General features: G+C 46.6%; 2 protein-coding genes and 1 long non-coding RNA gene across 10 annotated transcripts in view; 2 read left to right on the forward strand and 1 right to left on the reverse strand.

The window, feature by feature from the left end:
- The first annotated feature begins 906 nt into the window (after window positions 1–906).
- CRABP1 (cellular retinoic acid binding protein 1) lies at window positions 907–13,398 on the forward strand. The gene is made up of 4 exons (XM_083476069.1): window positions 907–1,243; window positions 4,072–4,250; window positions 6,987–7,100; window positions 13,027–13,398. The coding sequence occupies exons 1-4, from the start codon at window positions 1,174–1,176 to the stop codon at window positions 13,075–13,077; spliced, it is 414 nt and encodes a 137-aa protein (XP_083332195.1). The 5' UTR covers window positions 907–1,173; the 3' UTR covers window positions 13,078–13,398.
- A 5,171-nt stretch (window positions 13,399–18,569) lies between these two features.
- Window positions 18,570–21,434, forward strand: LOC310693694. Its single transcript, XR_014519335.1, has 2 exons — window positions 18,570–19,535; window positions 19,692–21,434. It is a non-coding gene; the product is annotated as an uncharacterized lncRNA (long non-coding RNA).
- Window positions 20,181–26,422, reverse strand: part of SIN3A (SIN3 transcription regulator family member A) — a 71,487-nt gene continuing 65,245 nt past the window's right edge. For 3 of the 8 annotated variants that reach the window (XM_083475579.1, XM_083475578.1, XM_083475580.1), the window contains exons 19-21: window positions 24,840–24,934; window positions 23,645–23,957; window positions 20,181–23,215 (exon numbers count right to left, since the gene is read on the reverse strand). In XM_083475579.1, coding sequence (XP_083331705.1) covers window positions 22,985–23,215; window positions 23,645–23,957; window positions 24,840–24,934 — 639 coding nt within the window. In that variant the 3' untranslated portion in view covers window positions 20,181–22,984. The remainder of the gene's footprint in view (window positions 23,216–23,644; window positions 23,958–24,839; window positions 24,935–26,422) is intronic. The other 5 variants (XM_083475584.1, XM_083475585.1, XM_083475583.1 and 2 more) reach the window with 2 other exon arrangements.

Genomic DNA, 26,422 nt, shown 5'->3' on the forward strand with positions numbered 1-26,422 from the left:
GGGGAGGTCACTCTGGCGCTGCACACCCTCAGTGGCTTAGCGTGGGTTGTCAGCACCCGGGGCAAGGCAAGTAATTTGCGCCCCCTAACCCGTGGATTTTAGCAGGGGGCAGAGAGCTGCGAGTGCGAGCGCGTGCCCCCCAGATGTTGCGCCAGGTGCGGCCGCCCCCCCCCTGCACCCCCCACGCTATGCCACTGCACACGCTGCAAAAACAACAGCAAAAACAGTGCAGGAGGCAGCACTTACGAGGTTGTTTTATTAGTACTGGTGTATTTGTCATGGCCTTTGGCTAGAACAATAAACTGATAATGTAGGTTTGGCAATCCACCCCTACAGCCTTCTATGGGAAGAGCCCTGCTGGATCAGAGCGGGCCAAGGAGCAGCACCTGAGCGAAGGGGCAGCTCCACAGTCGCCATTCACAGCACCTGATCCTCAGAAGTATACACTGCCCTTACTTTTATTTTATTTATATACCGCCCTTCGTCACAAGATCTCAGGGCGCTTCACAGAATAAAATACAAGGTTAAAACGAAGTTCGCGGCATCTCTCGGCATCCATGGTCCAGTCCTTGGGGAGGGGGAGGGCAGACACCCACCTCTCCTGGATAGTGGCTTCCCCTCGGCTCCCGAACCTCCCTGCCTCGGTCTCCCAGCTGCAAAGGCAGCCACGATTGGCGGGGGGGGGGTGCTGGAGAGGAGCGAGTGACTCTCCTTTCGGGGAACCCTCAGGCGGCAGCTCCGGCGCGCAGGCTGGCAGCCCGAATGGCGAGGGGCAAGGGATGATGGATGGGGTGGGTGCTTCTGGGAACGGAGGAGGAAGGCTGCGGATGGGTAGGTGGGTGATGGATGGGGGGTGAGGGGAGAGAAGAGGCAGATGGATGGGTGGACGGGAGGCTCCCTGGGGGGGAGCGGGGGGGGCAGAGCGGAGAGGCGGGGAAAGCGCAGAGACACTTGGCCACCTCGCAAGGTGCCTGCACAGAAGAGGGAGAGAGGCAGAGAGAGAGGGAGACACTGAGAGAGAGAGAGAGAGAGAGAGAGAGAGAGAGAGAGAGAGAGAGAGAGAGAGAGAAGCGCCCGACGCTCCTGCCTGCCTGCCTGCCTGCCTGCCTGCCTCGCTCGCCTGCCCTTCCTCTCCTTCGTCGTCGGGTCTCCGGGGCAGCTTCTTCCCCAGCGATGCCCAACTTCTCCGGCACTTGGAAGATGAAGAACAGCGAGAATTTCGACGAGCTCCTCAAAGTCTTGGGTGAGCAAGGAAGGGCAGCCTTGGCCGCTGCGCCCGGCGCTCCGGCAGCGCTTGGAGGGGCCGGGGGGCCGGGAGAGGCTTGGCCGGGGGACTCCAGGGGGCGGAGGGGCTCACCCATTCCCCCCACCCCCAAAACACCGCCCCCAGGTCACCGGCCAGGCGGACCCTCGTGCACACGTTTACACGGGAGTCAGCGGCGCAGTGGAGAGCGGGACGCAACTGGAGCGCGCGCCAGATTGCGGCCGAATCCTCCCGTTTCCTCGGGCGTCCCTCCTCGTGGCCGCCGGGTTGCGGGTCTCCCCTCGTCCGGAAGCGCGGCATCGGATCCGGACTATCTCGCTCCCCGGTCGGGGAGAGTAGCTGCCACGCCCCGTGGGGCTTTACTCCCAGGTAGAAGGTGAACGCGGTGGGTTGAGGCGAGTTTACTCGGAAGGATCGCCGCTGTGCTCACCGGGGCTTACTCTCAAGTAAATGAGCGCGGGGAGGGGCTCAGGGGGGAAATCAGCGCGGGGGGGATTCTCTCTCCCGCTCTCTCTTTGGGGATCGTTTAAAAAAAGGGGGGGGGCAGGCTGAGCCTGTGTTCCTACAACGTTTACATGAACATGTTGAGACTTACTCCTGCGAATGGGCGGATCTGACAATTTTTGTTTCTCTCGTTTTTTCCACTCTTAACTTCACATTTCCACATTTTTTAAAAAAAAGTCATCTTGAAAATTCATCCTTTTTTACTGTGACTTTCTCCTAGTATACTCATGACTCTATGCTATTCTTGCAAAGCAATTTCCCTTAATACAATGCCTGTTTGTATATTAGATACCTGAATACATGCCTTTTTTACACACACTGGACTCTGGGATCCACCTCTTTAGGTTCAAATCCCCAGTCCGGAGAACCACAGTGCAGATTCCCAAGGATTGCTTGTGTTGTGGTTCTGGTATTGTTTCGGGAAATGGGAATTAAGGCGGTTGGCCTTAACAGGTGGACTGAATTACATGTCTGCCCCATCCCCACTTTCCCCAACCCCCATGTCCACAGCCTCTGCTCGCAAGCCATTGGGGAAGGGCCCTAGTTAAGCCTTAAAGTACCTGCTTGGCAGGAAGAAGTTTGCAGGCTCAGTCCCCAGCATCACCAGAGAGGGAGGCGAGAGACTTCCTGCCTGGAACCCCAGAGAGCTGCTGCCAGTCAATGCATGCAGTACTGAGCAAGATGAACCGGGGTCTGACAGGGTCGGAAGCAGCGGTGCTTCTGGATGCCAGCTGCTGGAAACCACAGGGGAGGAGAGAGCACTCTTGTGGGTTTCCCCCAGAGAGGCATCCGGCTGGCCTCTGTGTAGGGTTGGAAGGAACAGCCAAGGGTCATCTAGTGGGGTGCCACAGGGTTCTGTCTTGGGCCCGGTCTTATTCAACATCTTTATCAACGACTTGGATGATGGACTCAAGGGCATCCTGATCAAATTTGCAGATGACACCAAATTGGGAGGGGTGGCTAACACCCCAGAGGACAGGATCACACTTCAAAACGACCTTGACAGATTAGCGAACTGGGCAAAAACAAACAAGATGAATTTTAACAGGGAGAAATGTAAAGTATTGCACTTGGGCAAAAAAATGAGAGGCACAAATACAAGATGGGGGACACCTGGCTTGAGAGCAGTACATGTGAAAAGGATCTAGGAGTCTTGGTTGACCACAAACTTGACATGAGCCAACAGTGTGACGCGGCAGCTAAAAAAGCCAATGCAATTCTGGGCTGCATCAATAGGAGTCTAGCATCTAGATCAAGGGAAGTAATAGTGCCACTGTATTCTGCTCTGGCCAGACCTCACCTGGAGTACTGTGTCCAGTTCTGGGCACCACAATTCAAGAAGGACACTGACAAACTGGAACGTGTCCAGAGGAGGGCAACCAAAATGGTCAAAGGCCTGGAAACGATGCCTTATGAGGAATGGCTAAAGGAGCTGGGCATGTTTAGCCTGGAGAAGAGGAGGTTAAGGGGTGATATGATAGCCATGTTCAAATATATAAAAGGATGTCACATAGAGGAGGGAGAAAGGTTGTTTTCTGCTGCTCCAGAGAAGCGGACACGGAGCAATGGATCCAAACTACAAGAAAGAAGATTCCACCTAAACATTAGGAAGAACTTCCTGACAGTAAGCACTGTTCGACAGTGGAATTTGCTGCCAAGGAGTGTGGTGGAGTCTCCTGCTTTGGAGGTCTTTAAGCAGAGGCTTGACAACCATATGTCAGGAGTGCTCTGATGGTGTTTCCTGCTTGGCAGGGGGTTGGACTCGATGGCCCTTGTGGTCTCTTCCAACTCTATGATTCTATGATTCTATGATTCTATCTAGTCCAACCCCCTTCAATGCAGGAATCATAAGTAAAGAATTCCTAGCAGATGCCCCAACCCCTGTTTGAAAACCTCCAAGGAAGGAGAGCCCCCCACTTTCCCAGGGAGTCCATTCCATTGTCAAACAGCTTTTATTGTCAGAAAGTTCTTTCTGATGTTCAGTTAGGATCTCCTTCCTTGTCATTTGAATCCATTGGTTTGGGTCCTCCCCTCCAGAGCAGGAGAAAACAAGCTTGCTCCTTCTTCTGTGTGACAGGACTTCAGATATTTGAGGCTGGCTCTCCTGTCACTTCTCAGTCTCCTCTCCTCTGAGCTAAACACACCCAACTCCCTCGACCACTCCTCATAAGGCGTGGTGTCAAGACCCTTAATAATCTGGGCTGCCCTCCTGACCCAGCAGGCTCTTCGTGGTCGTCTTATGTCCTTTCGGCAGTTAACTTTGTGTTCAGCATCATGGTTCCTCCTCCTTGGTTTTTGCCCAGGGGTCAACGCCATGCTCAGGAAAGTAGCCGTAGCTGCTGCCTCGAAACCACATGTGGAGATCCGCCAGGAGGGGGACCAGTTCTACATTAAGACCTCCACCACCGTCCGCACCACCGAGATCAACTTCAAAGTTGGCGAGAGCTTCGAGGAAGAAACCGTGGATGGGAGGAAGTGTCGGGTAATAAATAACCACTGTGTGTTACTGCCTTATTCATTTAAGGATTTTGTACTCTGTTTCCCCACTCTATCAATTTATTTCACTATAAAAGTATTCCTATACCACCATCTCATAAAACTTCAGGGCAGTGTGCAACAATCAAAAACACTATTAAAAACACAAATGATTATTCAATGGTTGATTTAGCAGCAGCCTAGGACTCAAAGCGGCTTGCAGGTAAGAAAAAAAACATGCAAAGTGCACCATTTAAAACAGGTTAAAACTTCAAAGAATAGACATGCTGAACCCACCTGAAATCGAGCCATTTCCACCTGACCAGAGCTGGCCCACCCCTGAGGTGGGTGTGAAGCTCCTCCGTCAGGCAGCGGAGGCACCAGAGGAGCCCAACCCCTGGGGTGTTGCTGCTCATCTCCCCTCCCCTGGGGCAGAGAGGGCAAGCGGCAGTGCCTTGCAGAACAGACTGGCAAGGGTGGGTGTGTTCTGGTGACAACAAAAGTGGGGGTGAGGGGGGCATGGGGGCACATTCCCCTTTCGCCTCAGGTGGCCAAACAGGATGGGCCGGCCCTCCTCTGAACATCTGGAACTCAGCAGGGACAATGCCTTCCTGATTTGTAACAGGAGGCAGTTCCACAGAGTTGGGCCCACTGCCCAGAAGGCAGGATACTCTGCTATTCATTTATTCGTTATCACATTCTTATCCCACCTTACCTCCAAGGACCTCAAGGTGGTATACGTGGTTGTTGCCACTCCCCATTTTACCCTCACAACAACCCTGTGATGTAGGCTAGGCTGAGCTCCCAGCAGGACACTCAAACAACAACCCCACCTTAGAATTGTAGTGTTGGGAGGTACCCCAAGGTCTATGATTTTATGACTCAAATGTCATGTATTAATGTATAAACAGAGATGCAATTCTGAGCTGGCTTTCAGAGGTGGAAAACAAGCTCTGGCTCTTTCCATCAGGGCTTACTCTGAGTTGTGGGGTGCTGACGTGATTTTCTGGGCCTAATGCATTAATCGTGTTCCCAGCAGACTAGTAGAGACTGTTCACTGCCTCTTTGCTAACCTACCTCACAGGGTTATTGTGGGGGTCAAATGAAGAGGGGGAGAACCAGGCACACCACCTGGGAGGAAAGATATATGCAAAGCTGAGAGGCGTCTTGTCATCTGGGCAGTCCAGGACCTCCAGACGCCCTGCCCAGGCTTCCACCCCACCTTCAGTGCTGCTAAGGCAGTGATTTGACTTCACCCTCCTTTGCCTCTTGAGACAGACCGATGCCAACAAGAGTTGGCATGCAGTCCAACACTATGCTGCCCAAATCAATCAACATCATAATGGGGGGATGTGTTTTATCTGTTTGTCACTCAGGGGTGCCAACTTGAATAAAATATTGTGGGGACCAGGTAAAGTCCACCCCACATAATGGATGGCATGAGACAGCACTTGAATGGCAATGAACGTCAGCTTTGAGGGGGCCCAGCCCCCTCAAATATTTTGTTGGGGGAGGCAAGTCCCCACAGCCCCCCTTTCTCTTTTGTGTTGCGGGGGGGGGAGGAGAACATCCTGTTATCTTTTATAGCCTTGAATTGATGAGCCTGGATCACACCCCCTGCATTTTGTTCTAGTTTCCTCAGCAGCAAAGGGTCCCATGAATATTAGGACAAAGGCATTGCTACCCCCCGCCCCTCCCATTGTTGTCTCTTGTTTGTTAATCAGAAATTCCTTTCCTTCTGGTGTTAGCCTTTCATGGAGTCAAGTTGAGAGGTACAAAATAGTGACAATAATAGCCGTTAGGGAAAGTGGATGGCTCCTCATGGATCCTGACATACAAGAGGCCATTTGCTACCATTTCTCTGCTTTGGCTGTTTACACAAAGAAATTTTGCCTGGTTTTTGGGACTATTTATCCAGCCCTCTGCACACACCACTTTGAATTGCTGGCTGTCTAGTGGTTTGAGTGGCGTGAGGTGGGCTTTAGGGCAGGGAAAGACAACCTCCAGGCTGCTGCACTTGGGGGCTTCCTAGATGACCCCCAAGCCTCTTCTTCTGGGCTCTGCCCCTCCTCAATTTCCACCTTGGTTGGGGTGTATATGTGTGTGAATAGTTTTGGAAGGCTGATCAGGACCCTACCCTGGCAAGCGGGTGGGTAGAGGGGTCCAATCCAGTTTGGCCCCATGCACCTACCAATTGCACTACCAAAGGAAAAAATAGTTAAATGGATCAGGAGTGCCCTCTGTGACCAATCTGCTGCACTGCTTGGGAAGGGAAGTCCTGGCAAGTGAAGCCTTTTCCTTGCTCTGTTCACTCTCACCTGCATGCATAGCACAGGTGAACTGTAGCAAGGAGGAAGAACAGCTCTAGGATATGGGCAGTGGGTCCCTTGCTCTGGTGTGGGCCTGGCCAGGTGACCTTCACACCTGCAAACATATCAGACCAAACCAAAGCCCACCCCAAATCTGTTTCATTCAGCTGGTAGTGGCGCCTCTGTCACTCTCTGACTGAGCAGATGGAAGCCCGCAGAACTGTTTGGGCATCACAAATGAGCAACTACGAAATGGATGACATCCAGTTTCCGCGAGGGAAGGTAGCATTGAGACTTTGATGGGGGCAAGATGAAGATTGAGAAGACAATGCTGTTTAATCTGGATTCTTTAGGTTTATCATGAAATAATGCAGCTAATCCCTCCTCCCCCCGGATGTGCGGATTGTGTGTGGGGGGGTACTCTTTGCTTGCAGAGTTTAGCCACTTGGGAGACTGAAAACAAGATCTATTGCAAACAAACTCTTCTGGAGGGAGAAGGCCCCAAAACATACTGGACGAGAGAACTGGCCGGAGAGGAGCTGATTTTGGTAAGAAATTTTAATTTTACAGGGTTGGGTCTCGATGGTAAGGGTGGGCTTTCCTGGTACATAGAGAAGCCCCCTTTCCCCTGTTGTATTCATGCACTGATGGGAAATGTGTGACCCTCCAGATGCTGGTGGACCCCAATTCCCATCAGCCCCAGCCAGCATGACTAATGGTCAGGGGTAATGGAAGTTGGAGTCCAACAAAATTGAAAGGGCATCATAATGTCTTGGAGCAATACTGCATTTTTGGGGGGGCAATTAGCATTAAAGTCTTTTGCCAAGGGACCCACCAAACCCAGGGTCAGCCCAGTAGGGAATGGCGGGGGTCCCGCTCCCCTCCCCTACAGAATACCCTTTGTTGTAATAAAACACAGACCCAGAACCCTCTGCATTGGAAGTGGCTCCATCATGTCTCTCAAGATCTTCAGTCCTAACCTCCACTTTACTTATTTACTTAAAATATTTACAAGCCTCGCTTTCATAAAAAATATAACAAGGCAGAGTACAGCATTCCGACACAATACAACAGCCATAAAAACATCAGAAATACAGCAAGGGGGGGGAGGTTGGTTAAAAAGTTAGATTGAAAATAAAAAAATTGTCTGCACAGTTGTTGATAAAAGATTCCAAAATGAAAAGCAGGGCTGACTCCTGCTGGACGACTTCTGGCAGGGAGTTTCACAGGACAGACAAAGTTTGGTCTTTGGTAAAAGCCAAAGGAACCTCAGCTTACACACACACACACACACACACACACACACACACACACACACCCCGCCACAAGTGCTGCATCAGAAAAATGCTGTGGTTGAGGAGGAGCAAAAGGACTCAGGCGAACCTCCAAGGTCCTTGGAAGCTCTGCTCTTGCAACTTCTGTGTCAGCCATAGAAATCTAAAACCTTTGGGAGAGGGAGTTTTTGCGGATTTTTATTTATTTATTTCATAAAAGTTATATGCCACTTGACTGAAAAGAAAAACACCCTTAAAACAATCTACACTAAAAAACAAGAGCAATTTACAACAATAAAACATACAAAAAGTTTTAATATGAAAACATTAAAATTCACACCAGCATTTCTAAGCACCTAAACAAGCATCAGCAGGCAAGCACCAAAAAGAATACAGTGAAGGTGCCTGCCTAAAATCAATAGGCAGGGAGTTCCAATGTGTAGGCGCTGCCACAATAAAAGATTCGCAGGAACAGGTGTTATGTGGCACCTGCAGGAATGCTAATGACACTGACTGAAGCAGCTGAGTGGGCAAATGTGGGGGCAAGGCCACCTTGTAGGTAAATTGGTCTCAAGTGGCACAGATTTTGGAACATTCTCCCCCCCACACACCCTTCAATCTCTACTATGACCCATTTTCACAGGAAAGAAACTACCACAGGCTGCCAGGTATTTGAATATTGAATGTTTCCTTAGATAAATTACAAATAAGTTCTCCTTCCCCACCCACTACACACAGAGACTTTACTTTCCTGATGAAAGCAGCCTGAAGCCAAATTTTGCAGAGTTTGTTCATTTTTTAAAAAAAAAAATAGTTTTATTAATTTCCAATATATAACAACCACAAAAAGAGGCAGGGGGGGATACAAAAACAAAATCCCAACTCTCCCCACTTCTCCCTTCGGAATGGATCGATTTAGTTAAATTTTGCCAAAGTCCAATCTGTGATTTTCGTAGTTGCTATTCTTCAGGGTTATCAGTAAGGTGTTTTATAAAAGAATGCCAATTGTCTACATAATTTGTATTATTCAGTGCATGTAATCTCTTTGTTAATTTTTCCAATACAGCAATAATGAGAGATACAGAGATGGTTCAATCCTTTCCAATTCTGTGCCTCTAGTAGGCATGCCGCTATTAAAAGAAAAATAATTACCGTATTTTTCGCTCTATAAGACGCACCAGACCACAAGACGCACCTAGTTTTTGGAGGAGGAAAACAAGAAAAAAATACATTCTGAATCTCAGAAGCCAGAACTGCTGTGCAGTGAAAGCAGCAATCCCTCTTGCTGTTCTGGCTTCTGGGATAGCTGCGCAGCCTGCATTCGCTCCATAAGACGCACACACATCCCCCCTTACTTTTTAGGAGGGAAAAAGTGAGTCTTATAGGGCAGAAAATACGGTAGTTCTTCATAACAAAGTTCAGATTGCCCTTTAAAAAATAGTTAACAATCCAAAACTTGAAGTACATTCCACATGTTACAGCTTATTTCTGTAAATCCCCTCTGCCAGGAGGGCTTTCTGTGTTCACACATCCACCACATGTGAAGTGTGGTACCTATTCTATTGCAGCCTCTCCAGCACAATGGTGGGGTAGTTTTATTAATATAACTACACCGTAATGGTGTAGTAATTTAAATGTATACAAGTTGAAACTGATTTAGCCCACAAATTATTATTTTTAAAAAATTAATAATAATATTTATTACTTTTCCAACAATTTAAACACAACAAAAAAAGAAAGAAAAAGAAAAAAGACAATACAATACAATACAAAGACACTACATAACACTAACACATTAAACTAACAAAACAAAACAAAAACCGTTTAAAACACATCAAACAATTTCAATATCTTATCTTTCATTCACTTATTTCAACGACCTCCTCACACCTCCCTTTTTGTATTCCACTTCTGTTAATTGTTTCAGCAATTCCTTTCCATCTTCCTGTTTTCTATCCTATAATTATCTTGATACATTCTAACCTTTTTCCCCCTTTAATACTCTATTAATCTATTTATACTTAGTTCCTTATAATATTTCTACTAAAGCCATATAACTTCATTCCAACATTTTTCTAACATTCATTAATTTTACAGTATTTCTGTAAATAGTCTTTAAACTTTTTCCAGTCTTCTTCCACTGACTCTTCTCCCTGGTCTCAGATTCTGCCAGTCATTTCCGCCAGTTCCATATAGTCCATCAACTTCATCTGCCATTCTTCCCGGGTGGGTAAATCTTGTGTCTTCCAATACTTCGCAATAAGTATAGTGGTACCTCGCAAGACGAATGCCTCGCAAGACAAAAAACTCGCAAGACGAAAGGGTTTTTGTTTTTTGAGCTGCTTCGCAAGACAATTTTCCCTATGGGCTTGCTTCGCAAGACGGAAACGTCTTGCAAGTTTGTTTCCTTTTTCTTAACACCGTTAATACAGTTGTGACTTGACTTCGAGGAGCAACTCATAGAACGCGGTGTGGTAGCCTTTTTTGAGGTTTTTAAAGACTGGTGATTTTTGAAGCTTTTCCAAAACTTTCCCGACACCGTGCTTCGCAAGACGAAAAAATCGCAAGACGACAAAACTCGCGGAACGAATTAATTTCGTCTTGCGAGGCACCACTGTATTCTTGCTGCTGTTGCTGCATACATAAAAAAAGTTCTATCCTTCTTTGGCACCATTTGGCCGACCATGCCCAGGAGAAAGGCCTCTGGTTTCTTCAGGAAGGTATATTTGAATACCTTTTTCATTTCGTTATAAATCATCTCCCAGAATGTCTTAATCCTTGGGCATGTCCACCAAAGGTGAAAGAATGTACCTTCATGATTTAGCCCACAAATTATACCAATCCACCTCTGCAATCTCTATCCCTGGATCAGATTCCCTTTGTTGTTTCCCGGAGTTGCATCCTCCAATTGCTAACTCATTAATTATTTGATAGAGTATACATACATACATACATACATACATACATACATACATACATATATAAAATAAAAAAAATTCAAAGGATGTTAAAGGTCTTGTGGCATGCACTTTAATTTTGGTTTGATATGAAATACTTTATTCATTGACCATAAAGCTGTTCCCATTTTTCTCGTTGTTTGTTAGCTGAAGCATTTTCAAATAAATAAATTAGTCAATAAAGGTCTTTCTCTCTCCATTTCTGAATAACAGTCTTTTCCTGTTGTATCAAAATTGGGTGCAGTACAAAAGGTATCAATGGAGAGACTGAGGGAGTTAATGAAGGTGCCCACATCTTCTTGCTTTCAGAGCTGACTTTGTGCATGGATTTATTAGAGAATCAAAAATGTTTTTATTATGTATTAAACACGGTAGACTCAGTACTCTATATATTTCTATCAAACTCCATTTGCTGCCATAGTTTTTCATTTGTGTTGTGTATTATTCCAATTGCATTTTGAATATGACATTTTTATAAATGAGGTAGAGCAAGCGCCCTACCCCCACCCCAGACTGCAGATAGAGCACAGCTAATGGTAATCTGGGTCTTTTACCCTGGTGTACAAAGTTTACTATCATCTTTTGCCTTTTAAAAAAATTCTCAGTTGAAATACAGATGGGTATAGTCTGAAACAAAAAGAAAAATTTTGGTAGAACCATCATTTTCACTGAGGACCCTATTCTCATCCTTTACTTTCCTGATGAAAGCAGCCTGAAGACAAATTTTGCATAGTTCACAGATCACACCAAGGGGGAAGAAAGGTATCTCCAAATCAATTATCATCCAAATCCAGAGGCTTTTGAGCAGTTTGAAAGAAAGATTCATAAGCCCCCTCCTCTCTCTCTCCCCGAGGGGGGGAAAAACCATGCCTCAGCTGATTAAAGCCAGTGAGCTGTGGGGCACGGATGAATGAGTGAACATTTTTATAAATGGCATTGCAGAATTGTGAAATTGAACGCGGCTGGTGAGAAGGTTCAACACACAGTTTAGAAGCTTTGATCTCCAGTGGCTGTGACTTTTCAGACTTTGTCTCAGCTGAGCCCAACCCTAATCCCTTGAACATTTCCACACCCACAACAATCTTAAGGATGATATGAAAAGCAGAAGTAGCCATGCTGGCAAATTGAAAAATCCATATTCAGGCAACACGTTATCCCAGATCCACATCAATGCAATACGTTTATTAGGTCACTCAAAACATTACAAAATAGGGTGTCGGCTTCGGGGTCCCTGAGAACTCTTCTTGATGTAGCAGCCATGGCGTGTGCTGGCATCTAGCCAATCTTAAGAACTTCCGATGGTCGTTTTCCAGGCACCTGACTTCAGTGGGCCCTTGTCAGGGGCTGAGTCCTTCATGTGGCAGGTCCTGCCCTGTGGAACTCCTTGCCAAGTGGGAATCTTCCCTGCTTCCTTTTAAAAACTGTGCTCTTCAGAGAGGTCTTGGGGATTTGCACTTGTTTTTAACAAGTTTGCTAATATGCTGTTGATGCTTTCACTGATATTGTTGTAGTGCTGTGTTTTCACAGCACCATTATTTTTCTATGAAAGACAGAAAGAAATAAAGGGAGGAGGGAGGAGGTTTCAAGTTGCCCTCAAGATGACTGAGAAAAACACACAGTAGTAGCTGGTCCATGCCTGAAAATTCTGGGTGGCATTCAACTAAATTTTACTGTCACCCTACTTAAATTAATGGACCCAACCTAGCCATCTTCATTAATTGCAATTGGTCTACTCTGAGTAAAACTTAAGTTGAATACTGCCCATTAAACCCAGGTGTTAGTCAGATCTCTCTAAGAGGTCCTAATTCTATGGGTTAGCTCAGTATCAACATGGGTGTAGCATTTAGTGACGCGGGTGGCGCTGTGGTCTAAACCACTGAGCCTCTCGGGCTTGCTGATCAGAAGATCTGCGGGTCGAATGAGTGCCGCAACCCCAGAGTCGTTCGCGACTAGACTTAACTGTCAGGGGTCCTTTACCTTTACCTAGTATTTGGTGAAAAGTGCTTGTTTTTCTAATGGGGAGCAGACAATGGTGCTGCTATCATTCCTTGCCCTTTCTGAGCAGACCCCCTTTTCCTCATTGCTCTTGCCTATCCTTGTGGCCCAGTCCCTCTGGGCCCAATCCAGGTCACTACCCAAAGCAAGAGAGCAACACCCTGCCACTTCCTGGCAACAGAGGGAGTCTTGCACCCTTTCTGCTGTCTGATTTGCTTGGAAGTGTCTCTTTTTCTGTTCCCCTCCAGACTTTTGGTGCGGATGATGTCGTATGCACAAGAATTTACGTAAGAGAGTGAAAAGTACCAGCCACCATCGAGCGGGTGGGGGATGAAGAGATGGATTAACAAGCAGATGTTGTGTGAGAGAAATCCTGTGCAGTAAACATCCCTCGTACGTGACCATACATGCCAGAGCAGCCTCGTACGTGACCATACATGTCATCTTGAATCCCAGTCGACCAGCCCATGCCTTGGGCTTTTCACTCTGATTACAAACCCTAGTCCCATTAGAATTGTGTCTCTCTGTGTGCTCCTCATCTCTTTTCCATTCTTTTACTTTGTGTTTTGTAGTTTACAAATTTGTATGATTTGAGCAGTAATTAAATTTATTGAAGATAATGCCCAATGCTTTGAAAGGGTTCCCCTCCTCTTCTTTTCCCTCAGCACAAGGAGCACAGCATTCCCGCTAGCCAACGGGATGTCGTGGCTATTGTGGATGAGGGTGGCCCAAAGGCTCAGGCCTCTCCTTGAGCTGGAGACCCCTCAAACCTTCAGGGTTTCTGAGCAAGAAAATGAACTGATCAGTCCTAGGAAGCTCTTAGACTGAGTCAGGCTAATGGTCTCCCTAGGATCAGCATTGCCTACTCCGACTGGCAGCTGCTTGCCAGAGTTTCAGGCTGGGCTTTTCCCCAGCCCTGCCTGGAGATGCTGGGGATTGAACGTGGGGCCTTCTGCATGCCAAGCAGATGCTCTGCCACTGAGCCAAGGTCTGTCTCTTGTCCAAAGGCTTTCAGTTCCCTCCAGCAATGAAAACTTCCAGAGTGAACTCTGCAGGGCTTTATCAATAGAGAGGCTGGTGGCACCTTAGAGCAAAGGGTGCCAATGTGGAAACCTCCTGATGCTGCTGGACTCTTCTTCTTAGGCGATTACTCGTAGCTGAGTAAGATTGCCTTCCATAAACACGGTTTTAACAATGAGTCCGTGACTGTGGAGGCTAATTCTGGACCCACACGTCCTTCCAGTGGGGACTACAACTCCCATCAACCCCAGCCAGCAGGGCCAGGGCTCAGGGATGATGGGAGCTGTAGTGCAGCAACATCTGGATGGCCACAGGTTTCCCATCCCTAGGTTTACCTTGGGCTCCTCCAAACCCTTTGGCAACATTTCAGACATGCTCCTCCAAACCCTTTGGCTCCTCAACATCTGGATAGCCACATCTGGATGGCCACAGGTTTCCCATCCCTAGGTTTACCTTGGGCTCCTCCAAACCCTTTGGCAACACTTCAGGCATGCTCTACCCCAAACAAGAGACCAGAGTAGCTTATCATAGCCCAGCTGGGTCAGATTGAATGTCCCTCTGGTCCAGCATCCTTGACCCAAAGAGTGTCCAATCAGATTCCTCCTGGAAACCCACAAGCAAGGAAGGCAACATCTCTCATCACTGACTTGAGCCTCCTATGTCCAGGGAGCTATCACAGCCAACATCATTGACAGACCTACCCTGAAGCGGCCTACTTCCCCATTTCAGAGGCATCTCTGACAGCAGCCATTGCCCCATCTAATGCTGAGCTAATTGTGCCTTGGATGGAAACAGGGTTGGGAACCTGCAGCCCACCAACGCTCACCTTGGGCCAGCAACTGGGGCAGATGGGAGTTGGGAATCCAGCCACGCCTGCTTCCCATCACCGAGGAAGTCTTTCTTTGCACAGTCCACAATCAACTTAAGGAATTTGTTGTCAAAAGGCAGTGCTGGAAACCTGTGGTCCCTACAGACAAGATAATATTTTTTATCCCTGTTGCCTAGAAGATTACAGCTCAGCATTTAGAGTTTGAGAGCATTTAAGGACAAAGCACACTGCTCATGCAGACACTGTACTTGCCAGGGAGCAGCAGCACACAAGCTTTTTTCTGATAGACCCACTTGCTTTTTTCCATGGATTACCAACTGCTCAATTGTGCTTAATCTCCACAGCTTAGTTCTTGAAAATAACTAAGACGCAATCCTGAGGAGGTAAACTTTAGTCAGCAGCTGGGGGCTTGACACAACAGACAGCCCTGCCATATGAAAATTAAACAAATCCCTGCATGTAGAAATCTATCCCATGAAGAAGCAGCATCCTATGTGTCATGTCAAGAAGCATCCAAGCATCACTGTCTCTCACACGGTCTTTTCTCTGGGAATCTCATTAGTGGTACCATGGCAGAGCATTTGGTCGATTTAACAGCAATGTGAAAATGACTATGCAAATGAGAAATGATGTGAATATCTAGAATCATAACATACTTGTTCCCATCCACTGAAACCTTTGCACCTCTCCATGGATGCAAAACATACATTTAATCTGTTATCAGTTTCAAAGCCATCCAAAACGTATGCCTCATGAAACAAAATGAAGGAGAGGGAATGGTTTCCTTGGGTAGTTACCCCACCCAAACCCATTTTGTTAAGTGTATTTTATTACTTTTATACATGTGCTAAACATCATTTAAAATACAACAAACAAGAGCAGCTAATCTGTCATCTTTTGAAAGAAGGTGTAATTAAATAGCAGCTTAAAGTTGGAACCATCCTGAGATCCAGTTTATAATGCACGTTAGAGGCTCTGATCCAGCAGGTCTGGGGAGGTGATTTAGAAACTCACTTTGATGTAGGAGGACAGGGCACAGCCTTCCGCAGACCATTGTGGCCATCTAGTTCAGTACTGTCTGCACTGACTGGCAGCAGCTCTCCAGGATTTCAAGCAGAGTTCTCCCCCAGCCCCCAAGATGGATGCTGGGGTCCAAACCTGGGACCTTCTGCATTCAAAGCAGGTGCTCTGCACTGAGTTGTGCCACTTTCCCACTGTGTGAAAATTGCTGCACAGCTCCTTATGTCACAGTTTGACATTTTCTCTTGTTAGGGCAAACTGCTGCCTCGTCTACTTTTGACCCTGATCCCTTATGCAAGGGGAAGTGCTTCTCCACTAATTCCAAACAATGCTGCATACTAAAACACTCACAATAGGAGCACTGGCCTGTTAAATTAAGTTTGAATTCATTCAGACTATGTTAATTTATGAATACTTCAGAGACAGCAATTATTAGGGTTTCCCCCGTTCTTTTTTGCCCAATGCTTGCTGTTAGGATGCCAGCATAATCAGGGGCTAGAAGCAAGCAGCTAATCTTCAAGCATGCTGGAAAGAGGATTGTTTGATGAAGCGCTGTGTAATCGGGCACAGCTCCTAAAAATGCCTAACACATAACGAGTTTAAGGACTTAGGATACTCGCTGAAAACCACTGCCTATAACACCCCCAACTGCGAAGCACAATGGGACACAGGAAGAAGCTGGCTGAGGCAAAGCAGGCAAGGTTTGGCTAGAGTTGCAGGTCTCAGACTTGAATAACATGCTGACAAAAGGCATCTCTTTTTTAACACACAGCACAGAAACAACACAATAAGCCAGGGGTCCCCAAACTAAGGCCCGCGGGCAGGATAAGGTCCAAGGGGCTCATTTATCTGGCCCACAGCGACCCCGGCCACCCGCTCCTACTGGCGCTGCACTGTGCGGCTGCCCACTTCCGGGTCGGAGGAGCACTGGAAATAGCTTGTGCGCATGTGCAAGCGTTGTGCTCACGCGGGTTATTTCTGGTGCACATCCGGGTTGGAGGCCCATGCACATAAGCTATTTCCGGTGCTCCTCCGACCTGGAAGTCCACCAGAAATAGCGTGTGCATATGGGCATGCGCTCCCCCACCCTCCGCGCAATTGGCACTGGAGACACCGGCCCGAGGCGCGGTAAGTTTGCTGACCCCTGCAATAAGCTGCCTTGGAAGAAGGGAGCAATCTCTTCTCCCACATTAAGCAGCCAGACCCTCATCATGCATCAGCTGGGGTGACATTCCAAAAGGTCTGTCAGCTCCCACTTTCCATGCTGTCTGCGATGAAGAGGAGGCATTGAGGAATGTGAGGTCCTTGGTGTATATAGGGGGGGGGGGTGCTGGTTCCTCTGGGAAACCTGTTCAGGGGGTTCCATACTTGAAGGGAGTCATAAGTCTGGAAAGCTGTCTCAAGAGGCTCCTGACTAAGTGACTCCATCTCAGACTTGGCTTTGGGACCAGAGTTCAGAGTCTCTGTGACTTGCAACTTTGCTCTTGCTGAGCCACCCGGCCTTTCCTCCTCCTCCATGTCACAGTCTTGGCTCACAGTTGGCGTCATGACCCAGGTATGTAAAGTGAGAAACACCCATAACATGAAGTGTGAGAGGGAGCAACAACAAAAACAGGGAAAGCAAAATATTGATTATCAAATATTGCAATTTTTAGATTGTGCACAAATGATTTCCCCACCATAAGAGAAGCAGCATCTATAGACAGAGTCTGGCTTAAAACAAATTGGAAACTTACAACTGAGTCAGTCTGACATCAATACCAGGGAAGATTCTGGAGCAGATTATTAAGCAAACAGTCTGTGAGCACCTAGAAAGGAATGCTGTGATCACCAATAGTCAGCATGGATTTCTGAAAAATAAGTCATGTCAGACTAACCTGATCTCATTTTTTGACAGAGTTACAAGCCTGGTAGATGAAGGGAACGCAGTGGATGTAACCTACCTTGATTTCAGCAAGGCATTCGACAAGGTGCCCCATGATATTCTTGTAAAGAAGCTGGTAAAATGTGGTCTTGACTATGCTATCACTCAGTGTATTTGTAACTGGCTGACTGACCAAACCCAAAGGGTGCTCATCAATGGTTCCTCTTCATCCTGGAGAAGAGTGACTAGTGGGGTGCCACAGGGTTCTGTCTTGGGCCCGGTCTTATTCAACATCTTTATCAACGACTTGGATGATGGACTCAAGGGCATCCTGATCAAATTTGCAGATGACACCAAACTGGGAGGGGCGGCTAACACCCCAGAGGACAGGATCACACTTCAAAACGACCTTGACAGATTAGCGAACTGGGCAAAAACAAACAAGATGAATTTTAACAGGGAGAAATGTAAAGTATTGCACTTGGGCAAAAAAAATGAGAGGCACAAATACAAGATGGGGGACACCTGGCTTGAGAGCAGTACATGTGAAAAGGATCTAGGAGTCTTGGTTGACCACAAACTTGACATGAGCCAACAGTGTGACGCGGCAGCTAAAAAAGCCAATGCAATTCTGGGCTGCAGCAATAGGAGTATAGCATCTAGATCAAGGGAAGTAATAGTGCCACTGTATTCTGCTCTGGTCAGACCTCACCTGGAGTACTGTGTCCAGTTCTGGGCACCACAGTTCAAGAAGGACACTGACAAACTGGAACGTGTCCAGAGGAGGGCAACCAAAATGGTCAAAGGCCTGGAAACGATGCCTTATGAGGAACGGCTAAGGGAGCTGGGCATGTTTAGCCTGGAGAAGAGGAGGTTAAGGGGTGATATGATAGCCATGTTCAAATATATAAAAGGATGTCACATAGAGGAGGGAGAAAGGTTGTTTTCTGCTGCTCCAGAGAAGCGGACACGGAGCAATGGATCCAAACTACAAGAAAGAAGATTCCACCTAAACATTAGGTAGAACTTCCTGACAGTAAGAGCTGTTTGACAGTGGAATTTGCTGCCAAGGAGTGTGGTGGAGTCTCCTGCTTTGGAGGTCTTTAAGCAGAGGCTTGACAACCATATGTCAGGAGTGCTCTGATGGTGTTTCCTGCTTGGCAGGGGGTTGGACTCGATGGCCCTTGTGATCTATTCCAACTCTATGATTCTATATCCCAGCCCAGTCATGTCCATCCTTTGCCGAATATGGAGTCAAGATGGTGACCAGCTTAGTGATGAGGTGCAACAGGGAGAGTAAATGGCTATTATGTGCTGCTTGCTGAATATTAAACCTTTCCATCTAGGAGCGGACACTTCGGACGCAAGAGACAGCAGTCTTGTTTGTGCTGTGCCAGAAAACTTCCCAGACAAATCTGCCTGGCTGCTACTGAAGACGATGGACCAGAAAATCCTGGTCTAGTACCAAGGGAGGGGGTGGGGAAGAGAGATCTTATGAGTTGAACTGCCCCATGACAGCACCTCCCTATTCCAAATTTTAATCTAGACTAGACAACTACTTTTAATATTTGCAGCTATGGGACCTCCAAGTTAGAAAACAGACTAAGAGTGCTGCACTGGAGTGAGAATCTTCCACAGGCTACTTTGTACCTCCAGTAACGAGATTCTACCTTCCAGCACAGCACGTAGCACATCTACACAGATCTTCATTTAGTTGTCTTTTAAGGACGCGAAAGCCAAGTGTCCAAGCTAAAGGCTCAAAAGGGTGGGAAGGGATCTGAATGGAGGGACTGCGGAGAAATTCTTCAGGAACCTGTTTCGGTTGCACTTCCTGATTCAATACGCAAACCAAAACACAGTTAATATTTGAAATCTGCACTTCTTCCAATTTTGCAATGCAGTTCCTCCAACCAAAAAGAAAATTTGTACAAAAAGGGTACATTTGGCGAAAGTGCGTACAAAGAGAAAGTCAGTGAAAATAATGTACACAATGCATTTTAGATGGGAAAATTGCTTGCAAAAATGCATGTAGACTCATAGCACTGTAGAGTTGGAAGGGACCCTGAGGATCATCTAGTCCAACCCCCTGCGAGGCAGGAATATGCAGCTGGTCCATACAGGGAATGAACCTGCAACCTTGGTGTTATCAGCACCAGGCTCTAACCAGCTGAGCTATCCAGGCATGTATTAGGCAAAATCATGTACAGTCAACCATACATCTGGAGAAATGCACACAATTTTGTGTGTGAACTTCCTAAAAAAAGAATTACAAAACAAATGTAGAAATGGAACAAACGGAACTTAAGATTGGAAAAATGAGAAACAGACTGAAACTGAAAATTGCAATTTGCCAATCTGAACTTAGATGAGGCCATACTTCCAATTCTAAAGGGGACAGGCCCCTATCAAAGTTCTTCAAATCAGAATCAAGTATACCAGCACCTTTGTACCATATCTGACAAAAGGGAATCACAATCCCAACAACCGAAAACATTTTTGCTCACTGTTGTGCTTGTCTATTGAAGAGAACCAACCCGCTTTGAGCAGTTTTGCACACCAGAGGCAAATGCATGCAAGCCAAGAGCCCAAACAGCACTTTTCAAGTTCACCCAATCAAGACCTCACCAATGTTTTTGGCCAAGTTTGATCAGGAAGGACCACCAAATCTGTACACGAGTAGCCCTGATATTTTAATGGAAATACTGCACTACAGTCAAGTTTACAACATCTGTATAGAAATCACATGAATAGGTGGCAAAAAGGTTCACATTACAGAATACAAAAAGCAATTTAAAATAAGAATGAAAGTATTTTGCTATTTGTACAGGCCAGGACTAGGAGCTTGGAGCTCAGATGTCAGACATCAGGGTTGGGAGGGTCAGGGGGTGGGGAGAGAGAAATGCTGAATTCTGAAATCCTGCTACAGGAAGGGCAGTGGCCTCCTTTATTTTGCAGCTGCAGGGGTTTTTCTTACCCTCAAAAACACTGGGTGAGAAAAAAATCCCACCCTGCTCCACCTGTCTTGTTCAAAATGACACTTGGGCAAAGTGTTTTATCTTCTAACTTGGTAAAAAGGTCTAAACTGATAGTTTAAATATACACAGAAGAGGTACATCTGAGAGGCTGTTGAGAGTGAGGAGCAGGGGAGCAGCACAAGCAAAATGGAACAGGACACAGTAGTGTTGTCATCCCCCTCTTTTAAAAGGGCAAGGGAAGGAGACATGGGTAAGTTAGCTTATTGCTGGCATACCATAAGAACTCCCCAGCTGGGCTCCACTCCTTGCTTTTACCGCTGCAGGTCACATTCCCCTGTGCAAACCTGCCTCTTACTGCAGAGGCCCAACCTGCACCTCTACACTGTTCTCTTAAGCTACAGGGAAGAGAGAGATACTTGCACAGGCCCTCTTTTTCTCCTCTCTAATTTCTTTGCCTTGGACCATGACAACACTGTTCTGAGAGTGTGGACAGCTACTTGCTGGGATACCTGGAGAGATGTAAGTTTGGCAGATTTGGGGAGAAGACAAATACCAGAAAGCCATATTTTTAAAGGTCTCTTGGTTTTGTCACCTTGTACAAGCAACCAACGCCTCCTTGGAGGAGGGCACAAATGTTAGGTTCATTGCCATTTACAAAACCCACAGCAACTTTTTTTAAAGAGAGACCTTCGTATCTTCAGTTTTTGTTCGTGCCATCTATAGTAAAAAAAAATGTCCCTGCTTGTGTGTGTTACTGGTGAAACCACAAAAGGCCACCCCTCTTTTTTCCTATGGTCTTGCATGCACTCTCTCTCTCTCTCTGTCACACACACACACACACACACACACACACACACACACACACAACTCTCTCTTCTCTCTCTCTTGAGCAGCTCTGTCAAATACTGGTTTGGTATTTAGGATATTTTCCTCAACAATGAGAAGAATCACACAAGAAAGCACAATCAACCCCAAACTAGGGAGCTCAGCAACACTTTCAAAAAGTGCAAATTCTCTGAGCTGGAAGACTAGGTGGATAATAAAAAAACTACCCAGCAAAACAATCTCCCCAAAACAAACAAACAAAAAGAATTTAAAAATTCTGATATATATTATCATTCATATATCACATAGGCTGCTTAAAATACGAGTCATGTAATCCCACTACACACACATTCTCATTCTCTCTCACACGCATATCCTTTTTCCCCTTTCCATGAAGAATTTTTTTTGTTGGGTTGGATGCCTCCCTGCCCGCAACTGGTAGCCATACATCTCTCAGAACAGAGTGAGGGAACCAGCAAGAACACATCTTTCTCTGGTAAGAACCAAGATGTATTATTATTATTATTAATAATAATAATAATAATATTTTTGTATTTTTGTATTTATTTATTTTTTACAAAAAGGAACAAGTTTCCACACAAAGCACTACAATGATAACTCCCTTTGGTAGAAAGTGTAATAAAAATGTCTCTGTCACTCTCATCTATAGGTACTAAAACCTGAACCTGAAGCCACCTGGTACTAAGGTACACAAGAAGCTAGTATAGTTATACTAGCACATCAAGCATACTTTTTCTTTAATAAAAAACAAAAAAAATTTGACAAGTATGTACATTTATTTACAAAAAAAGAGGGGGGAAACCAGTTTAATATAGGTTGTTGCTATTGTGAAAGCTTGTGTTGTCTGTATAGGGGTACTGTGTAGGTGAGAGGAAGTGTTTGTGTGAAAAGCTGGTGCATGGCACTAAGAGAGACTAGTAAACAAGCAGGTTCAAAAAAACAAAACAGAAAACAAACCCCAAACAAAACGATCGTTCCACTGGCACTGGAAAGGACTGACCGATCTTAAATGGTTTGTGTTAAGCCAGGCACCCAGATAGCAAGGAAGGAACTGGAGAGAAAAGAGAAGGGGGCAGCAAACTCAAGAGCCAATGTTTCCGCCATCTGGACTGCTGAGCCCTGAGAGCCAATGGAAGGTTCCAGAAAGTCTGCTGCCTACTCCTGTTGAAGCTGGGGACTGGGCATTTTGGAGATTCCCAACCAAGATACTCTGGCTGCAAGACTTTTTTTCCTTTTTCTTCTTGGGGAGGGGGTGTTCAAACGCACCACATCTTGTCAGGCTATTCAAAGCCCCCAGTTCTCACTGATGCCCATGTGGCTGGGAGAACGCTGCTGGTGTGTGTACAGGCAAGATGGTCTTCTCTACAGCGACTTGGACTCCTCAGCGCCCCTCATGGCATGGAGCATGCGTGTGATCTCAGCCTCTGGGCAGCAGTTCCAGCTTCCGTTTCTCAGGATGGACATTTCCAAAAGTTGCCCCCCTGGGGCAACGAGATGTACCAGCTATGAATTAGTCCAGAAGTGGCTGTTGTTACGGAGATAACAGCGAGGGGCTGGGGAGGAGGCAGGAGGAAGGCATCTTCCTTGTTTTCCTTGATGAACCTGCACGAAATGTGCACCCACAACTCGACCTTTTCCTATTCCCTAGGAGTTTAGGGCGTCTTGAATATTGTGCCATATTTGACCCGGTACTTGTTAATGCTCACAAAGTGAAGGTCCTCTGTGTCGCAGGTAGTGGTGCAAGGCACCAAGCCTTCCAAGCCCTCCCCCATTAGCCACTTGCTAGTTTCAGCTGCCATTTCACGGGTCACGTGCTCCTTGGTCCACCTGTCAACCCAGGCCTGGAATCGCTGGTGCAGCCTTTTGCTCACCCTCTCATGGGACTACAAGGGAGAAAACAAGAGAAAGCTTTAGTGACTGGCATTAGGCAGTGAGGCCTTGGTCAGACATGCATGCCTGCTTAGCACATGTACAACCCTCTTTTCCCTCCATGTCACAATCTGCATATAGTCTAATGGACACAGGTTTTCTGCCAGAAAAAGTGGCTCCCATTACACATACTAAGTGTACCATTGAAGTGATCCCCCTTTACTGGCAACAAGGCAAGCCAGTGTATGCAGAATACAGTGAGTTCCCAGTTGTTCTCCCAGTAAGATACCTCTGGTCATAAAAACGGTTGCTTTGATGAACAATGATGCAAGCAGAGGGCTGCATGGGGAATGAACCAAAACACCACTGTATCCTGGCTGCCTGCAGCTTTCCCTTGAGGAGAAGCCACAGCTGCTCACCCCACCCGCTTTGCTCAGGCCTACCTGATGGGCACGCAACAGAGCAGTCCTCCTGTACATGTAATCCTCCGATTTGATCACGTACACCATCTTGTAGGAGTTGAGCTTGAATTTGCACTCCAGTTTGTCCAAGCTCTCCACGTTCTCCAAGGGCTTCTTGCTGATACCCTCCTTCCCGTCCTTCTCCTGCTGCTCCCGACCCCGCTGACACTTGCGGATCCGCCTCAAGTTCCTGTAAAGCAGAGAGCCCCTGCTGGAATTAGCACCCGCCTCCCTCATCGGGCTGGACGTTGTGGCTCGCGGGGCCTGCTCCTCAAAATCCATCACACTGCTCGTGCTGAATGACGATAAGAGCGTAAGGGATGATTAACACATTTAACGTTGCCGTGGTTGCCTGCATCCTCCTCCACTTGCTGAAAAACTGCTGGGGAAAGGAGCAAATCCCCTCCCAGCAGAGTTCAGCCCAAGCTGAGAGGGGAAGGGTGATTCCCAGGCACTGGTTAAATTGGTGCTTGACCTGCACTGCGGAGGAGAAACTCCTGTTATACATAACCATCCTTTTTTCCTGACCAAAAATGTGATCTTTGATATGCTACCAAGGCACATTCATTCAAAGAATTGCCACAAAAGCTCATGATGACATTTGCTGGCTAGTTTTTCCTCCTCAGTACGGGCAAGCATTAGATCAACCAGTCCTTGTGACCCACTCCTTTCCTCTTTGCTTGCGCCAAGCACTCGGTGAAGGGCCTTCCACCACAAGGAGAGGGAGACATAGACAGACAGCTACGGCTGTTTTTAATGTGTGGATCAGCACTTAGCCACAACCATGGGAGAGCTTCAAAGCTGTTTACAAAGTCTGTACACAGTGCAACTGCATGAAGCTGAAGCAGGGTTGTCCAAGTACATATTAGTGACCACCCCGATCTGAAACATTTCCTATTTCTGCTTTGTTGGGGTTTTTTTTTTGGGGGGGGGGAGAGCAGCTAAAGTCACAAGAGCAGAGGCCTACAAGGAACTCTCAGACTATTATTATTATTATTATTATTATTATTATTATTATTATTATTAGCAGCAGCAGCACACAACTGCCACCATGTTCTTTCCAGCTGCCAGTTTCCTACAGTGACCCTAGGCAATGGGGCTATGATCTCCAGAGGAAATGCATGCCTCAAAATGACCCATTAGTTCTTAGAGTAATGCGCAATATCATTTCACTCACCTTGGCAGAAATACTGGCTTCTGGGCCAGCTGTTCCCGTAGTTCAGGAGAGGTAGAATCAGAATTGACATACCGATCCACATAGTCGGTCCAACGCTGAAATAGAACACAGAATAAAGAGATGCACCAATGAGCTCCCTTTAACAGAGGAAGCTTTCCTACGCTGGTACCCAAGGATGAAGGACTATGCACGCAGCTCCACTTCCGAGGAGCTTCCATTCCCCTTCTGTGTCCAGGGCAGCTGCCTACCAGCTTCATCTGGCTGAGACCCTACCTGCCTGCAGACTGTCTCGCCAGTGTGGTGCATGCTCTAGTTATCTCCCGCTTGGACTACTGCCATGCACTCTACTTTGAAGGTGACCTGGAAACTACAACTAATCCAGAATGCGGCAGCTAGACTTGTGACTGGGAGTGGCTGCCGAGACCACATAACACCGGTCCTGAAAGACCTACATTGGCTCCCAGTACATTTCTGAGCACAGTTCAAAGTGTTGGTGCTGACCCTTTAAAGCCCTAAATGGCCTCAGTCCAGGATACCTGAAGGAGCATCTCCACCCCATCATTCAGCCTGGACACTGAGGTCCAGCTCTGAGGGCCTTATGGCAATTCCCTCCCTGTGAGAAGTGAGGTTACAGGGAACCAGGCAGAGGGCCTCCTGTGGCGCCCACCATGTGGAATGCTCTCCCATCAGATGTCAAGGAAATAAGCAACTATCTTACTTTTAAAAGACATCTGAAGGCAGCCGCCCAGAATGGCTGGGGAAATAATAAATTATTATTGTTGTTATGATTGTTATTGATGCGACACTCATTATTTGTAAAAACAGAGCTGGGGAAACCCTGTCTTATTTGTTTTACAACAGCAGAGGTATGTGCCACTTGGACTTTAAAGCAGGGATAGAATAATCTGCTTAAAATTACTGTTCAATGGCACAAATGTTACAACATTTATAAGTGGCAACTCACTGATCTTGGTAAGCCAAGATTTTATAGAATTTTGTTAGTGCAAATGCATCTGTAACTTTCAGGATCAATTACAGATAGGTAGCCGTGTTGGTCTGCCATAGTCAAAATAAAAAAAATTCCTTCCAGTAGCACCTTAAAGACCAACTAAGTTAGTTCTTGGTATGAGCTTTCGTGTGCATTTCGTGTGTATCTGAAGAGGTGTGCATGCACACGAAAGCTCATACCAAGAACTAACTTAGTTGGTCTTTAAGGTGCTACTGGAAGGAATTTTTTTATTTTCAGGATCAAACTTTTGAAGTTTAGTTCCATTTTTGAAAGAACTCACACTCCTTTTCCCTACATTGGTCACAATGAAAGCAGCCTGAACCATTTCATGTTAAGCACAATATATTGCTCTTTCACTTGTATTGCTAAAAATATTGCATTACTCACCCCAAACTTGAGGGACAAAGGGTATAAAAAGAATCATAGAATCATAGAGTTGGAAGAGACCACAAGGGCCATCGAGTCCAACCCCCTGCCAAGCAGGAAACACCATCAGAGCACTCCTGACATATGGTTGTCAAGCCTCTGCTTAAAGACCTCCAAAGCAGGAGACTCCACCACATTCCTTGGCAGC

This window comes from Podarcis liolepis, assembly GCF_965112155.1.
Source record: "Podarcis liolepis genome assembly, chromosome: 14".
Lineage (NCBI taxonomy): Eukaryota > Metazoa > Chordata > Lepidosauria > Squamata > Lacertidae > Podarcis > Podarcis liolepis.